The sequence below is a fragment of the Halyomorpha halys genome, unplaced genomic scaffold (genome assembly GCF_000696795.3).
Source record: "Halyomorpha halys isolate HHAL.00 unplaced genomic scaffold, Hhal_1.1 Scaffold3.1, whole genome shotgun sequence".
Classification (NCBI taxonomy): Eukaryota; Metazoa; Arthropoda; class Insecta; order Hemiptera; family Pentatomidae; genus Halyomorpha; species Halyomorpha halys.
In genome coordinates this window covers 799,783-819,299 of record NW_027115249.1, presented here as the reverse complement: position 1 = coordinate 819,299, position 19,517 = coordinate 799,783, and the positions used below count along the sequence as shown (strand labels likewise).

General features: G+C 30.6%; 1 protein-coding gene across 1 annotated transcript in view; it reads left to right on the top strand.

Annotated features, from left to right (window-relative positions):
• LOC106683422 (proton channel OtopLc) overlaps positions 1 to 19,517 on the top strand; it is a 68,736-nt gene that overhangs the window by 35,185 nt on the left and 14,034 nt on the right. The window contains exon 2 of the mRNA XM_067052334.1: positions 10,494 to 10,700. Coding sequence (XP_066908435.1) covers positions 10,610 to 10,700 — 91 coding nt within the window. The 5' untranslated portion in view covers positions 10,494 to 10,609. The remainder of the gene's footprint in view (positions 1 to 10,493; positions 10,701 to 19,517) is intronic.

The following is a 19,517-nucleotide window of genomic DNA, read 5'->3' as shown; positions in this document are numbered from 1 at the left end:
CTCGTGACCTTATATTGTAAACTGTTTTTAGAGTTCTACTACTGGGTAGTTTCTCTACATCCTGTATCATATCATTATGTCATTATGATCAAATTTACTTTTTGTATTTTTTATACAGTTGTAAATATCAATAAATAAATTTTAAAAAATTGGAGTTTGTGCCTTACCAATGAGCGACCCAATCCTACAATAGTCATTTATTATAGAAATGTGATGTGATCATAACAGAACGACTTAAACCACTTTTCGTCTCAAAGGTTCCTAGAAGTTGTGAATATATTATATGGAATAATTCTGTACGAATTCTGGAATAATGATCTAACGATCCCACGATGATCCGAAAACGATTACACTTTTCCCCCTCCCTTTACCGGGCAATTTCAGACATATAAGGAAGATATCGTAAAAGTTACCATCCCATGGTATGGAATGGGCAGGTCACGTTTTCATTATTAAAAAAGTCAATCCGCTCTCACATTAAACCTGCAGGTTCAAAGATGTCAAAGTGGCACCTTAACACACTCGGGTACAACGGTCTCAATCCCAGTAACACTAATAATCCCTTATATACCTATCCAACTCTATCTGAAATCCTACGAATTCTAAAGTTTCAAGGTCAGAAATAACAAAATCTTCGCATCTACGTTTTTGGCAAACCATAAGACAAAAAAAAAACAGATTAGTTCGTTGAAAAACTTCTCTTATTTAAATCATTTTAATTTTAATATATTATTACATGACTACTTAATTTTAATACATGAGGTGTAAATAGTTGACCGTAGATTCCTAATTGAAGAAGACGGTCGGGGGGGTGCGGTCAGCAAAGGAACGACATAAATAAACAAAAAAATATTTATTTATGCCGACGTTTCGACCTGATTTTCAGGTCTTCTTCAGGGCTATAAAAACAAAAAGACGACATCCATCATTTAGAGATAAGATAAAAATATTATATAAATAAAAATAAAAATAGATGAAAAGATGTATTTTTGTTTTTATAGCCCTGTTGAAGACATGAAAATCAGGTAGAAACGTCGGCATAAATAAATATTTTTTTCTTTATTTATGTTGTTTCTTTACTGACCGCACCCCCTGACCATCTTCTTCAATTTTAATAAATATTTGAAAAGGGCCAAATTTCTACTTGGGTGCATATTTCTTATCTTAAGAATCACCCAACAAATGCCAATGATTAAAAATTAAAAATTTTTATTTGACAGAATAAATCAAAGAAAACATTACTCGAGCAAAATGACAATGAATTTCTCGGTTCGGTGACTACAAATCCAAATGGTTGACATTCGATGAGATTTCACTTTTTTTTCAGAATCTCTCTGTCGATCTCTAGATTTGTTTTCAAATAAGAAATACTCCTTAAACCAGCAGCTTCTTCACTCCCTCGCGGTCAATTATCCCTGGAATATACAAGGAGCCAAGAGCTTTTTTCCCATATCTTTGGATATCCTTTCTTCGAGCGAACGTGGATGAGAGGATCGGGGACAAAGGACGAAGGAAGGCCGGAGTCCCCGACAAAAAGCCTAGCCTCACAAAGACTGTTCACGCGTCCTCGTCGGCCGTGTCGAATCGAACCTGCAGCTCGGGGCACGAAGAAGTAGCAACCGCTACGTGGAAAGCTATCGGAGGCTGTGTTTGGAAATGGAGTGTAACAGTTCTCTGTTGTTGGGAACAGGTGTCCATTATTGGCGGATTTTGTAACCGTTCCGTTTTTATACGTCGTAGACTAAGTTGAGTCCTGATTAAGTCATGTATAAGAGCGGTTCCTATTTTTGTTTCTCGCTTTTTGGGCCTAAAAAAATTCGCGAAAAAAATAATATAAAAATTTCACAAAAATTATCCTTAGACTGCATTAGCATGTAGAAAAAAAAATTGTGCAAAGTACATTTACATAATCCGAAATTTGCTTTTTAGCATTTACACCTTTTCTATTTTGTATAAAATCGGGATCAGAGGTCTCATTTTCCGATACCCCCCCCCCCCATAACAGGGTGTACCAGAAGAGCCCGAAGACGCCACGACTGCAATGCCGCCCCAAACTATGCACCATGCAAGCTATGACCTGGTAGTACAAGAGCCCAAGAGGAGAAAAAAGGCAGTTATCTCACCCCAATTTTTTATTACTTTAATGAAAACTATGTATCATTAATAGTCAAAATTGATGAGTCTACCAAGAATAGGTATGGGAAACAAAAAAATGATGGTTGTTTCAAAACCTTAAAAAACATAAATTTTTCATTCGGTGCTCTATATCTTAAAAACTACCAACAACACTTTAATATCCAAAAGAACATTATTTAAAGAAGAGTAAATTTTCTGAAATATTAGCCCTGAAAGAGCTATTTACGTCCAATAGTTCTCGAGATATAGCTTTTTAAAAAGCAAAATTTCTTAAAAATCTACTGAAAGATTAGTAGTTAGTTAATTTATTTTGAGAAATCTATATCTCAGGAACTATGTGACGTACAGATGTATATTAGCACTCAAATTAAAGCCAGTTTAATGGACTATAAAGAAGTTTATGACCTTTACCTTCGTAGGAATAGTAGTTTTCATGTAATTTCCTAAGTTAAATTGATTTATAGTTGTTCGGACAATAAGTAAGATTTATGAAAAACTTTATTTCTGAAACCATTGGACGTACAGATGTCTGTCAACACTCAAATTAACGCGAGTTAAATTTACTACAAAATAGTGAATTACGTTTATCTTTGTAGGACTAGTAGTTTTTATGATATTTGACAAAATAAACTCACAAAATGCTAATTTCTAGTTGTTGGTATAAAATGTCGATTTTTGAAAAAATATATCTCTAGATCCATAAGATGTACATATCTATGCCAACACTCCAAAATTAAGGAAATTTAACTTACTATAAAGCCGCTTATGACTCTTATTTTCGTAGGGGTAGTAGTTTTTATGATATTCACATATGAATTTAAATTTGCCAAATGAAAATTTGTCCGAACAACAATAAATCAATTTATTTTATCAAATTTCATGTAAACTATTACTCCTACGAAGATAAACATCATAAACTACTTTATAGCTCATTAAACTAGCTTTAATTTGAGTGCTAATAGACATCAGGGCCCTGTTTCATAATGAAAGCTAATAGTATTAGTTAAAAATACAAGTATAGAAACAACGTGTTAATTACACTAATACTTATATTTTTTCATAATAGGGAGGACTATTAGTGATATAACAGGAATTAAAAAGTACTAAAGTACAAGTTACTATTGTACAAGTCAGTGTAATTGCATTAAGTTAAATCGACAAGACTAATAGTATTAGTTTGTACTTTATTATGAAACAGGGCCCTGTACGTCACATAGTTCCTGAGATATAAATTTCTCAAAATAAATTAACTAACTACTCATATTTCAGGATGTTCCATACATTTTTATGAAATGTTGCTTTTTAATAAGCTATATCTCGAGAACTATTGAACGTATAAAGCTCTATTAGAGCTTATTTTAGAAAATTTACTCTACTTTAAATGATGCTCTCTTTGATTTTCTATTTTTGTTGTTAGTTGTAAAGATATAGAGGTCCGAATGAAATATTAATTATTTTTAACGTTGTGAAACAGCCACCATTTTTATTCCCCTTACCTATACTTGACAGACTTATCAATTTGTAATAGTTATTATACCTAGTTTTCAATTAATTAATCAAAAATTGGGGTGAAATAACTACCTTTTTTCTCCTCTTGGGCTCTTGTACTACTAGTTTCATCAAAATCGTTTGAGTGGTTTTGGAAAAAATCGAAAAAATGTGAAAGATCGATTATATAAAGTGGATCGTCTGTTAGGTCGATTATATCTAAAAAAAAAATCCAGCTACATCCCGCGCATATATTCGTCTAAAATATGTAATTTCATTTTATTTCGACTTTTCAGACACACAAATCATTTCACCAGAAAAGGTTTCTTGGTTCAGAAGACCTTAAAACTTGTATTCGGTCGAAATTTTAAACGATTTCAATACTTTCCCTTTCTGAATATTCCATTTATAGGTTAGTCAAAGTCAAGAATTAAGATGAATAATCACTTGAGTATAGAAATAGCTAATTTTTAAATAGGGCACAATACCTTTGTTAATTATTTTTTTTTTTTTATAATTTATTTATTGTCACAACTGTATAAAAATATATACAAGTAAATTTGCTGTAGGTGACATAGTGACATGATACAAACATGTGGAGAATCTACCCATTGATAGAACTCCAATAATATATGTAGAGAAGATCTCAAGGCCATTTTCTTTTCAAACACCCAGGAGGATTTTTAGGTAATTAAGGAGAAGCCAGGTTAGAAACAGGTGGATTTGGGTGGTTGGAGGATTTATCATGGAAGGATTGGTATCAGGTTCTGGCCAAATCGGCAACATATGAGACATTGAGGTCCTGATGGATGACTTGATTCGTGACAAAGTAAGGAGCATTAAGAATTTTATGAAGGATTTTGGACTTTAAGGATTGGATTCAGGAGGAATTTGAACGTTTAATGGAGCACCAAGCTCAACTCTGTATGTCCAAATAGGCCTTATAATAGTCATGTATTGTCAAATTTAAATTACTTAAATTTTATACCGAACTAATCTTTTTTTTTTTGTCATAGTAAGTTACGCTTTGTCCTAACTGATTTACTAAAGGCCTTGGTACAAGGTAATTGTGACAGCTTCCTATCGTGATAGTATTCACAATAGTGAGGCAGTATAATATTGCTTGTTCCAGACTGATAGTAATGCTTGATCTACAAGTTTGCCTGTATTAAATAAAACATAAACTCTTAAAGTTAATCAATAGAATTTTAAAATATACAATCTTAAAATCGGTATAATTATTGAATCTGAAGGATGGGAAAATTAATTAAAACACTGAGAGTACAAATTTTTATCTAGTGGCAGTTCTAAAACATTGCTAACTGAACACAAACATGTGGACACAGCACAAGCACACTTTGATTTGTGCCAAAAAACCGACACTCAACAGGTCGGCCACAAATTCAAGCCAACTTATACCAGCCAATCCAAATAACCCATCCACATGTTTGCACGTGTGCGAATTTGCCTAAGTTTGGGAAACATGTAGAGGCACCTTAAAACTTGATTGTTCAACATCCAAATTGTCATACTTTATAACCTCAAAACATGTAATTATGTTCCCTTACCAATTCTACTTTTGACAGTTGTCTGCCACTGCTGTCACTAGTGCTGTACACTATAAAGAAAAACCTGATAGTACAACAAAAAATAACAAATCTTACACAACAATACGTAGTTTATAGTAGTTGGAACAGTTTTTGCCAAGCCTGCATCTTCTGTGATAACTGCCAATGTTGAAATAAGCCTTAATAACTATGTACATTATAAATTTCCCCCTTTTTTTTATATGGATTTGATTAGGGAAAAAATTAACTAAAGACTTCATGATTGAATTTTTATATTTTATATATAGAAGTACAAATTCATAAATCTATTATCACTTTACAGCATAATTGTACTTCTGTAATTTTTCATGAATGTGAAAATGTAATATGATTTTAGATGAAATATAAAAATTTACATTAACTATTATCCATTCTATGCCTTTGACAATACACCATTTTGACAGATCAATTTATATAAATAAGAATTAAATTTCATGATAGCACTAGAAAATAAAAACACACCAGATCAAGAATAACAAAAGGAATTTTCTGTGACAATTAAAATTTTTGGACTACTAAAAATTATTATTTTTAGATTTCAAGGTTAGATTATTATGTCACTGTATATAGAATATACTAAATATTACAAAGCAACAAATTAAAATGATAAACATGTCAGAATATATTTTGAAGATTGAACATTGAGTGACCAAACAATTCATTTACATATATTTGTATTAATATAAAATTTGTAATGAATTATTTATATTGAATTACACTATCTGTAATAAAGAGAATTTAATGCCTTGTTAGCAACTTACAAAAAAAAAATGCCCAAAAGTTTATAAATTGTGTTCAATTTTTGTTTAGAAGTGTGTTTTAGAAGTTTTATGTTTATAAACTAAAAAAAAAAAAAAGATTTAATAATAATTATAAAAGGATGAATTTTATTTATTTAACTGTATAAATATTATTTCTAGGTTTCTCTTGTTTTCAAAAGTAAAAAAATGAATAGAATTCAGTTCATAAATTAATGTTTCAATTAGTTTTATTCTAAATAAATGAAATGAATTATGTTTAAATTGTACTGACCTAACTGTTTGTAATTATTACAATGCTTCGATTAAATGTGGAATTCGTGTAAAAAAATTTTGATTATTGACATTGTTTTTTTAATTATCCCTTAAATACATTAATTCTATTTGCAGAATACTCAGCATGCATACCCAAAAATTACATAGAGATCATTGAAAAGTATAATTGGTAAAATAAATTGAAAATATTAAATTTCCATACAGTAATCAGAACTATGATACACCTCTCGATGACTTAGATAACAATATTAGAGATATTAAATGCAAACTTGTATTCAAATTCGGTAGCTTTCGTTCTTTAAAGAGATGATAAGTTTTTATACAGTATATATTAATAATTATATCTATTGTACAGATTTGAAATATGTTAATGAGCTGTAAATTGAAGTTCATCTTCACTTTTTGAAACTACAAGTGACCAGTATAATTCAGTACTAAGTGTGTTGAAAATTGAATTATGCATCAAGTAAAGCGAAATTAGTTGTATAGTTTATCAGTATTTACTTCAATATTTATCAGTAAGACTGATACAATTTTTAATAAATGAGACATTCAGTCATAAAATATGGTAACTTTAAAAATTAAAACTTTTACAATGTTGGATTATTTGTTGGTTACAATATTTTACCTTAAGCCAGCAGTCACTTGCCATAACTTAATATCGACATAATTGTCTGAAAAAAAAAACAATTCTTCTAAAGATTCTTTCAACAATTTGTTAAATCAGCCTTAAAAGCCAACAATGCCAAAAACTTCAATTCATCAAAAATTTCAGTTAGCGTGTTTTACCACTAAGCACCTTAAAATACTGAATTAAACTATTGATTTTGAACAGTATTTATGATTTATGAAATTCGATGGTGAATCAAAAAGCTCATCTGAACATAGATTACCAAAAGCTATGTTTTTTTTTTATTTATAAGTCAGAAATAATGTTTCACTACAAATTCAGAAAATACATTTTAAGTTTTTTTGGCCCAAATTTAGTACATATACTCTATATATATTTTTTTTTTTTACGGATTACAACAATGAATGGTAGTTCAAATTCTATTTCATGATTCAAAGTAAAGGATACAGAAAGAACTATGATTTGCAACTCATCTTATCAGAGGAAACATATGTATTAATGTTATTAATTAGTTTGATAATTGTATTTAAAACATCATGCAACAAAAATTATCATTACAACTTAAAATATTTTATGTACACGTAAGCGAAAGTAAAACTTATAGTTATACTAAACGTTGACTATTCTTATAAAATTAAAAAAGATCGAATGTACCATATTAATGGTGCAGAATAGGCAGACTCCATAAATAGTGTTTCAGGCGCAAAAATACCATTGCCACCATGTTTAATGAATGTGAAAATAGCAACTTTTCAGGAAATCAAAGAAGAACTTAATGTTTTATTTTTAACTTTGCCGTGACAATAATTATTTTACCATTAGGCCTTTGTACTTATTTGGACCCTAGAATAGTGTTTAAAAGACCGTATTTAGAAAAATGGTTCTGGTAAATTAATGAAACAAACTTATTCTGAAAATGTGACTTTTCATATTCTGTACTCAAACATGGCGGCGATGATATAAAAGTAAAAATTTGTTTGAAAATTACTAATAAAACATATTTGTAAAATGAAATTTATCTCAAAATTAATTACAATTTTCATTCACTTACATTTAAAATAAATAAATAAACAACAAATTAAATACACAACTATTTTCTATGGATAATACTACTGACCCATGTCCTTTTTTTTTATATTCTACACCACCAATAATTACCTATAATAATAATGATAAAGATATCTAGTCGTAACTACAATTATATTTAAAATGTTAGTCTTTTTGAATGAAAATTAAACAGAAGCAAATATCTTGAATCTTCCTTCTTGCTGTGTTGCCATGCACGTTCTGAAAAAAAAAATGTAGTTTTTTATTTTATATGTATATAATGGAATGGTGAAATAAAATTTACTATAATTTGTTTATAACTATAAAATTCATTATGCATTGTAATTTTGATGAAGTATTGATAATGGTCACATTATTGTAATTGATTTGTTTTTTAATGCAGCTTTCCATTCACACCATTTTCCAATTTTAGTCACTTTTCACTGTTGCTCGACCTAAGTCTCCTTTTACCATTTTAAAGGTGATATAAGACCGTCGCCAAATCAGGGTTTAGCGGGTTATTCCAGGATTGCTTTCTAGTATTTTTGGTGTTATGATTATTAGCAATTATTATATTAGCAAAGATTTCAACAAGAAATTTTTGTATTGGAACCTTTACAGCCGAAGCACTAAGAAAGTCGTGGGAGTTGATTCACCAGGCGTTTGCTTTCTTCATTACAACAAATGGTGGATATGTAAGCAAGATGCTGACATCTAATCAAATTTTTGACATCCGATTTTCAAAATTTCTTTACTTTTAAGAACCCTCATAGTAAAAAACTTACTTTCGGCCATTGGTCAATGTCAGTTATTTTTTTTTTTCTCATTTATTTAATAATATTTATAACTGTATTTTCATGAAATACACCCAGTAAATTTGATCTAAGATCATAATGGAGTGTTGCAGGCATGTAGAGAAACTACGCATTGGTAGTTTATATATTAATATTTATTGGTTAATTATTTAGTTATTTTTGTAAAAATTTTGTTGGGGTGATGTTGAGATTAGTATATCTCTCATAATATATTGTTTATTAATTATTATATTATTAGGATCCTAAATTTTTGGATATTTAGATTAAATTACCTTAGGGATAACAGTGTAATTCTTTTGGAGAGTTCTTATCGATAAAGGAGTTTGCGACCTCGGTGTTGAATTAAAATAAGATTTGAGTGCAGAAGCTTAATTTTCTAGGTCTGTTCATCCAATAATATTTCTACTTTAGAAGTTCTGGAGGCCATCTTCTTTTCAGGCGGCTCGGAGGATTGTCAGGAATGGAAGAGGAAGCCAGGTTAGAAACTAGTGGGTTTGGATAGTTAGGAAGTTTATAATGAAAGGATTGACATCTGGTTCAAGCTAGGTCAGTTACATATGGAACATTAAAGTCTTTATGGATGATTTTATTTGTGACAAAGTAAGGAGCATTGAGGATTTTACAAAGGATCTAGGATTGTAGGTTTAGTGGAGCCCCATAGCTCAACTCCGTATATCCAATTTGGCCTTATTACAGTCATGGAGATCAGTCTTTTGTAATGGATTGGAAGTTTAGACCATTTACCTAGTAAGTGCTGTAATAGTCAGAATCGACATGCAGTTTCCTGTATTTTCAGTCTTGTGTGAGGATTCCAGGTTAATCATTTGTCCAGATGTAGTCCAAGGTAGCGGATCTGTAAGACAGGGGTAAGAGCAACTTTATTAAAGGATACTGTAGGGCAATCTGTAGGTTTACGACGAAGGGTAAAGATGATTTGATGAGATTTATTTTAATCCTTCAATTACGAAACCATTCTTCGAGGGCTGTGATATGGGATTGAAGAGTTTGGGATGCAATTATAGGGTTACTATTAACTGCGAGCGCACATGTGTCATCAGCATACATACAGAATAGTGTTAGGATTGGTTGGGATGTCAGCTGTATAGGCGGTGTAGAGGATGGAGTCAGTTATTATTAAATTACTGCTTTTTAATTTGAGTAGAATAGGTTTATATTTTATATGAATTGTTAGTTTAATAAATTAAATACTTAAGCAATTTAATAAATTTTTATTAAATGTCCAATTCTAGCCACTTTTCTAATGTTCCATGACTTAACTAAGTTTTTTTAACTTAAGTCTCCTCTTCCCATTTCAAATAAATGTTTCATAGGTGATTCAACACTGTCACCAAATCGAGGTTTAGTAGGGTGGGTCAAAGCTTGATTTAAAATTTTTAATGATAAATAAAATCTAATTTTAACTCTACCTTAATTTACATTTTTTTTATCTCATTATCCTATGGTGTCAAAATATTTTTAGTTGTTTTTGTATATTTTTAGCCCTGATGAAGCTCGACAAAGTGAGGCGAAATTTCGGCAAATAAATAATTGTTAACTATATTTTTTTTTTTTTTACCACACCCCCGACCATCTTCTACATAATTTATAACTACTTATATATTTTTTTTATTCTCAGAATACTCATAGGGTAGAAATATCTAAGGCGTTAAATTTAACTTAATATGTTATAATTCCCTTCTAATTACTAATACACATTTATTTTTTTTTTAACTAGTTCAAGAAGTTGGAAAAAACAAGCTTATTCTGGAATTAACACAGTTTTTCTGGCATGCAAAAATATTACATGAGAATCTTCACTAAAAAGGAAATGTATGGAGGCAATGGGGGAGAATGTTGCTTTGTATGAAACAAAAGAAATTCGACGAAGAAATTAATGAACCAGAAAACTTCTATTTAGGACCTCCGGATTATTCAAAGTTCAGTAAGTATGAAAATATTATCGAATATCTATTTTTAAATCAGAAAGTATAAATTTTTCAATATAAAAAAATCATATGTTTTTTAGCATCTTAATTAAAAAAATTTCTAGACAAATATTTACTAGTTCAATTTTTTTTTCAACATTTTTTAAAATTCATATTTTTATATCTTATTTTTATATATTATTTATATTTAATCATTATGTACATGAAATAGTTGGTTATAAACTACTTCAACTGCATTTTCATTTCAAAGAAAATAATCGGGACGTGTAGTCATGTAGATTCTTTATATTAGTACGATGGTGAAGACCCAAACACTTGGGCGATTACCAGGACTATAATTGAAACAAAACAAACATGAGATAAAATTACAAAATAATTAATGATGTTAAGTGACTACTGGTTGAAAGTAAAATATTGTAATTAACAAACGATTTAAGATTGTTAAAGTTTTTAGTTTTGCAGTTACCATGTATTGCGCTTCATATAATAATAGCTGATTCCTTGTTTCAACTAATATGAAGCTTGATATAAGTAAATTTTTCTAAAGACTGCTCTACTTACTATTAGTAAATTTTTTCTGGACAAGATAAAGAATCCTGCAATTATGGGATATTGGGAACAGGATGGGAAGGGAAAATTCCCTTTATAATTATTGATGGTGTTATGATATAGATTATACACTATTATTTTTGTCACTTATACTTTTCGGTGTATTTTTGTCACATTATTAGCATTTTTATTTTATGTACTTGTTTCATTATTTTTTTCTATATTATTTTGCAACTCTATTTCATGTAATGTTTGTTTCAAATTTAACTTGAAATACTTGTCTAAATATTCCTATTTCACATAAATAAATGTGGTGTTGATATAGTATGGCATAATAGCCTGCAATAATGTGATAAGCAATGTTTGGCTGTGATTGTGTGAATAAGTTGATCCTTGAGAATGGCCAGAATGGCTGAAACGTAGACGTTTAACGATTATAAAAAAGTGTTGAGACTATATGAATGTTTTTGTTATAACGAATAAATACATTTTTATTTATATTATATTTATTACCTATATGTGGTCTTATGCATTCCTTACCTTATTAATTTCATTTTTACAGTTTTGCTGATACTATATTTATATGATTGTATTTTATTTGTTATGTGTAGTCCTTTTTCTTTTTTTTCGTGTCATACCGCTATTTATATTTATTTTTAAGTCCTAATTGCACTACAGTATACAGTTCATGTTTGTACCCCTATAACTGACCAAAAATTTGGGTAAAAAAATAGATACATGAATATATCATTAGCTATCAAGTTATAAGCCTCATTAGAGTGACTCGAGAGAACACAAACAAGTGACTTATCGTAATAGTGGCCCAAATTAAAGCAGGCCTTACTGTTTGTTTTTTTTCCTGAGAACACCTCCATATTTTCCTTGAGCACATCTACAGTAAAAAATATCTTTATCCATCAGAGTTTTTCACAACTAATTCAATTATAGAAAGTTCCTCACCAGATAGGTAACAAATCCATTAGAAATGAATGAATACAGGATGAAACACAAAGTGCTAGGACAGTAGTTCCTAAACTTTTTTCACTATGATACTTTTTTTTTGGGATAAATAAATTTTAGCAGCACCTTTGTCATTTTAAATACTTTTTGCGGCATTCTTGTCAGACTTAACAAAATTTATGGTATAATAAATCCTGAAAGAGATTGGATATGTAGAAAAAGAAGAAAAAACAGTACAAATTAAATGCTTGAATATTTATTAAAACACAAAATATTAAAATCACAATATGTATTGTCTGATATTTTTAATAAGTAACCATTAATAATAGATAAAGTGTAATTAGTTGATCGTATATTAATATGAGGAGAAGATGGTCGGGGGAGCGGTCAGCAAATTAAACAAAAACTTATTTATTTCTGCCGATGTTTCGACCTGACTTCAGGGATGCTCCAGCAAGTTTCTGACTAGACACACTCTAGTCAGAAACTGGATATACCAGCCCTGACTAATAATGTGGGTCAAAATATCAGCATTTAATAAATAGCCACCAATATTTTTCAATTTTTATTTCTGACAACCATTCAGACTATCTCCATTATGATTTAACATTAGGTCAAACATCTATATTTAAGAAAATTATGGTTCATTAGTATATCCATAAGTCTTTTGTGCAGTGATCTTGCAAATTGGAAGATCTCTGATTGATCGTGTGTAATAATAAAAGGAAGATAGCCCGAGTTTGGTCAAAGAAAAACTCAAATAGTGATTAAACTATTTATTGTGAGCCAACGTTACCGGGCTAGCCCTGATAAAGACATTGAAGTGTTTGTATCTTTATTAGCCCAGATGAAGCATTTAAGTGTTTGTATTTTTTTTTTCTTTTTCCCTCGGCCGAGTTCCATGTAGGCGCTCATTGAGAAGTTTATTCGGTATCTCATCAGTTCCCATCCTTGCCACATGGCCTGCCCAGCGCAGCCTACCAATTCTCACAATTTTTCCAACATCAGACTCACCAATTAACTAATAGACTTCCCTATTCTACTTGGCCGTAGAGGCGTCTGAGTATCTTTCTCTCAAACATTTGGAGATCCCTTTTATCAGTCTTCGAAAGTGCCCAAGTTTCCAAGGTGTAGAGCAGCACTGGTTGAATTAACGTTTTGTACAATCTAGTTTTCGTGGATCTTGATAGTTAGCTAAAAGTGCCAACAAAGTCCAATAAACACCTATTGGTTCAAATGTCATTGGTGACATTAACTTGTGAACCGAGGTACACAAACTCCTCAACTCGTTCAAAAGAGTAATGACCAATTTCGACAAAATCTTCATTAAAACCTCTTTCTTGACCAGCTATCATACATTTGGTTTTGTTGGTATTAACAACAAGTTCCAGCTTCTTGGCAGCATCATCAAGGGCAAGAAAGGCCTCTTCCACTCAGCTTTTGATCTCCCAATAATGTTGATATCTTCTGCATACCCCAGGATTTGTACCATATCATTAAAGATGGTTCCGCTGGTCTGAACCTTTGATTCTCTGATAACTTTTTCTGGACCAATATTGAATAGCAGACAGGCCAGAGAATCTCCCTATCGAACGCCATTTTGAGAGGTGAATCCCTCAGACAGAACTCCCTGAATCTGCACCATACATTCAGTATTGCTCATTGTAAGTTTTATAAGAGGGGAGATTGTTCTGGAAATATCAGTGTGACTTTCATAAATGTAAGTCAACAACAGACCAAATCTTTGCCCTACAAACCATCCTTGAGCGCACTATAGCGCGGTAGAGAATACCAAATAAGGACGCATTATGTATTTGTTGATTTTAGATCTGCCTATGACAGCATTCAAGATGAGGCTCTGTATCAGGCAATGAAAGACCTCAATGTACCTGTTAAGCTCACCCGTTTTATAAAACTTACAATGAGCAATACTGAATGTATGGCGCAGTTTCAGGAAGATCTGTCTGAGGGATTCATCTCTCAAAATGGCGTTCGACAGGGAGATTCTCCGGTCTAGCCCTGATAAAGACATTTAAGTGTTTGTATAGTTTTTAGCCCTGATGAAGCTCTGCACAGTGGGCCAAATGTTGGCTCAATAAAAATAGTTCAAATAATTACTATTTGAGTTTTTCTTTACCACACCCAGACCATCTTCCTTTTATTAATCTTGCAAATGTTTTAAGCACTGGCTGATGAGTCTGTGTAATGTTGGATTTTTCATATTCTTGTATGGGCTAAGCAAAATTTCAATATGTGAATACATCTTCCGTCAGAAGACTTATTCTGAGTTTTACATTATAAATACTCAAGAATTTAAGGGCATTTAAAAGAAGATTTATCAGGGCGACAAGGGATTTTCCTTTTGAATAAATCTTAATTATTTTGTAACTTGTTTGAGGATGAAGAATGCAAGACAATAACTCTTAAGGAATATCTTAAGTATTTTGAATAAATTATAAAATATTCCAACATTGATATATGAGTGGGTGTGCACTATTGACAATTTATCATATATATTAAAACTAAATTGTTTTAGTTATTTATACAAAATTGAAATTAATGAGAAGCCAACCTTATTGATGGAATCACTTTTAATAAAAAAGTGGAAAAGTTCTAAATTATGTTATGATTTAATTTTCACGATTATGTCTAGAGATCTATATTATTACCATTATCTTTCTTTTAGATAAATTGGTATAAATTGAGGCACTAGTTAGTAAAACATGGTTTTTTGCATTTATTGTGAATTGAAGTTATTGGATTCACCGAATTCTTCAGGGCTGTTTTCATAATTTTTTTATACTATTTTCAGGAAATTCTTATACCTAATGGAATCATTTTGTTATTAAATTTTGGTTAGTGATTCCAGGTTTAAAGTAAAACATTACAATTAAAAAATATTTTAACACTGAGAAATTTCTCATTTTTTTTAATTACCATCTTTTACAACCGGATGTCTCAATTATTTAATATCGCTGTTCCAGTTCAGTGCTATATTATCTCAAAAAATATTTATTTTGAGTTATGCATATAATCTTAGCAGTAAGGTCTATCTCAGATCTATATAGTAAAATATAATATTAAAACATTAATATTGAAATAAGATTGTAGGAAGATAGTTAAGGTGGCGGTCAATAAAGGCACCAAAATGATTTAACTTAAACTTATTATTTTTTTTAAATAATAAAAAAAAAAACTTTTTTTACATATTTTCTCTTTATATTTATTTAAATGTTCTGTTAATTCTGAAATGTTTGTTTTTCATTTAGTCCGGAAGAAGCCCTGCAAACTGGGATGAAACGTTCAACATTAAATAGTTTTTCTACTATTTTAGTACTTTTATTGACTCCCACCCGGACTTTCTTCCTACAATTAGAATATTAAAATATAATATGTCACAAAATCTAAGTAAAAAAAATATTTTTAGATATTAAAGTTTTGAACTGTATAGATCTGACCCTTATTGCTAAGATTTCATGCATATCTCAAAATTGTCATTTTTTGAAATGTAATACTTTTGAATTGGGACAGGATTATGAAAATATTTATAGGGTTATAGGTTGTAGATAATATATATTATAAGTTTTATATTATAGATAATATAAAACCTATAATAGATATTAAATTTAAATGAATATAAAAAAATCTGAGTTTTTTATTATTTTTCATAATCCTATTTCCTTCCACCACCAGGCAGTTTGAGTTGTTTTTTTATTTTTATTTTAATATTACCTCTTCTTGTTTTCTTTTTCAAAGAATATTTTGTTTTATATGCATGCTGGAATATTTATTGTCACTACTTATTTTGGATGATACTCAATTCAGTTCTGCTCTGGCCTCCTCACTACGGTAAGACTGAGTGCTACTCTCACCAGTACACTCCTAACCTTTTTTTCATATTTGAGCATTTTTCTCACCTGGACATCTGCTTTTCTTTTTATAAATCATGAGCTGAGGCATGAAGATCTTAGACCTTTCACAAAATCTGGATTCTTCAGATCCTGATGCAAGAGCTACAATTTGTAATTTCAATTTAAAATTGCATTGCAAGTAATCTTGAAGATTTTTGTCATCATCACATCCAATCATTAAAAAAAAAATAGTACCCGAGATAAATGCTCATGAGACACCTCTTAGAGGACGAAAAAGCAGGACACTCCTGCCGGGTTAATACTTTTACTTATCTTGGTTAATTCGAAGATTTTTTTTTTTTATTTGTATGAAATTAATTTATACTAATAACTTCCTATGATTGAGGTTTCATTTTTTCATTTTTTATGGAGTAAATGTTTATTCATTACTTTTATAAGTGATGATCAAGCTAGAACCAGAAAAAGGTATTTTATAAAAAATCTATGATCAGCTATTTTAATTTCAAGAAATAAATTTCTGTTTTGCCACATTAAACTAAAAAATTTTTTTTTATTTTAATTTGAATTGATAGTATTCTAAAGATAGTAATATAGTTTGGGATTACTTTCCCTGCTTAAAGTCTGAAGGATTGACATTAAGTAACTCAGTTACTTACATCTGACAAAACGTTTTTGTCAGATGCCTCAATATTAAAGTAAAGTATGTTTTAAAAGATGTTTTTGAATTAATAATTCCCGAAATGGAGTGGAATACCAGACAACTTAGAATGGAAAAATAAATTTGTATTTGTTTGAAATCAGAGCTTCCACTCTTCAAAGATGAATGCATTATTAGCAACATTTCAGTTATAACAAAAATTGGATTACTTTATTTTAAATTCACTTCCTAAATTATATCATAAAAAAAAGGTTTTTAAAAACTATTAAAGAAACTACTGACTAAAAAATTTAATTAAATAAATAAGTTGTCAAGAGACGAAGGGACAACAACAACAACTTCCTCATATTTATATAAAGAAAGGGTAGTATTTTTTAAAAGAGCAATACTAATTCAAGATGAAAGGGAAAATAAATAGCCAAAATAATTACTTTTTATAATATTTTAACATAAATGATTGATATGGTTTAGAAATTCATAAGAATTTACCATATTGCTTAATTGGAGGATTGGTCAAAGATGGAAAAAAATCCACATGCCTGATTGGAAATAAATGATAAATCTCAAAATTCTGAAATAACTGAGAAGAAAGTTGATCAGATTTATAAAAAGAAAATTTTGAAGCAAATTAATCATCTTTCACATCCTATGGAAAGGTTTTAACGAAAATTGAAGGTTACAAAGTTTGGACATGGTGGTACTAACCTAAACCTCAACCTATCTTGCAAGTTGGATTTAAGAATTTTGGAGTTTCATTGAAATTATAAATTTTATTAGGAATTATGAAGAAACAATACTAGAAGAAGATGAGGTATTATAAAATGGAAAAGAGAATGCACACAACCAAAAAAGAAAGACTGCAATAAATAAATATGGTTTCTCTAGATTTAACTGTTAATTTTTTTTTTAAACGAACTGTTGGAATTCATTTTAAATTTCCTGTTCTATCTTTCAAGGGCAAAAAAAAAATCTTTATTGATAAATACTTGTCTCAAATTAATTCCAATGTTCGGACATTACAGCGTTCAAGTGCCTTGTGTTATTCATCATCTTTCTGTTTGTTTTTTTTTCTTAATTTTAACTTTCCAACTGATAAAAAAACAACGATATTTGTTACAAATAATGCAGTTGTATTGTGATCTAATTACTCTTTCCTTGTATTCAAAACGATTCTGCCAAATAAAGGGATACCTAAAACGGTCAATCGGATTGACAGTAAAACTAAAAACAGACGTTCTTTTGTAAGGTTAAGATGGATTGCTGAGAAAATGTTTTATTTATATATCGAAATTGATATATAAATAAAATACAATTAGTAAATGTGATAAATTTTTCAGAACACATGATAATCTTAGGAAGGGACTACTCAATGGTGGTACTTCAATCGTTGCTTAAACTAGAAGATCCCGTGGCCATCTTCTTTTCAGACGCCTCGGAGGATTATCAGGGATTGGAAGGGTGAGAGATTAAGAACTAACGGGTTTGAGTGGGATAGAATTTGGAATGCAAGAAGGTTTATTTATTTCTGTCAAATCTGCAACGAATGGGATGTTGAGGTCTTTATGGATGAGTTTATTTGTGAAGTAATAAGGAGCAGAAAGAATTTTGCACTGTGAGGATTGGGTACAGGAGGGGTTTGATAGTTTGTTGGAGTTACCAAAGTACAATTTCATATGTCCAAATAGGCTTGATTATCATAGTGTATAAGAGGTTTTTTGTAGTAAATGGGAAATTCAGAACGTTTGTCAAGTAAGTGTTGTAGCAATCGGAATCTACGAGCAGTATCTTGTCTTTTCAGTCTAGTTTGGGGATTCCAAGTAAGTCTCTTGTCAAGATGGAGTCCTAAGTAGCGAATCTGTTCAGCAGGCTTTCGTGGGATATTAAAAAAGGGTACAATAGGGCAAGAGAGTAGTGGTTTACGACGGAGAGTTGATGTAATATGATGGGATTTATTTTAGAAAATTCTTTATTACAACAAAATTTAAAAATCCTGAAATCCAATCATTCAAAATTTGAAGTGGCGAATGTCCTCCTCCCCACCACTTTGTCAGTAATATTCCACTTCAAATTTTCAAAAACATTTTCCATAATACATCTGTCTTAACTTTACAACCTTGAAGATTGGTGTCGTAATTGGAGGATTAAGATAAATTCCAACAAATCCCATCAAATCACCTTTAGCCTTCGTCGTAAAACTACTGACTGCCCTACAGTTCCATTTAATGATGTTGCTCTTTCCCCTGTCGAACAGATCCGCTACCTTGGACTACATTTGGACAAGCGATTAACCTGGAATCCACACACCAGACTGAAAAGACAGGAAACTGCACGTCGATTTCGACTATTACAGCACTTACTAGACAAACGGTCTATACATCCAACACATTACAAAAGACTGATCTACATGACTGTTATAAGACATATGGAGTTGAGCTTTGGGGCTCCACAAAACCTTCGGATTCCTCTCGTATTCAATCTTTACAATCCAAAATCCTCAATACTCCTTACTTTGTCACAAATGAAATCATACATAAAGACCTTAATGTTCCCTATGTAACCGATCTAGCCCGAACCAGATATCACTCCATCCATTATAAACTCTCAAACCCCCTAGTTTCTAATCTTGTATCCTCTTCCATTCCTGACAATCCTCCGATGCGCCTGAAATAAGATGGCCACCAGACCAGCTAATGTAAAATGTCATTAGAGTGCTACCAATGGGTAGTTTCTCTACACGCCTGTAACACTCCAATTTAACTTAGATCAGATTTACT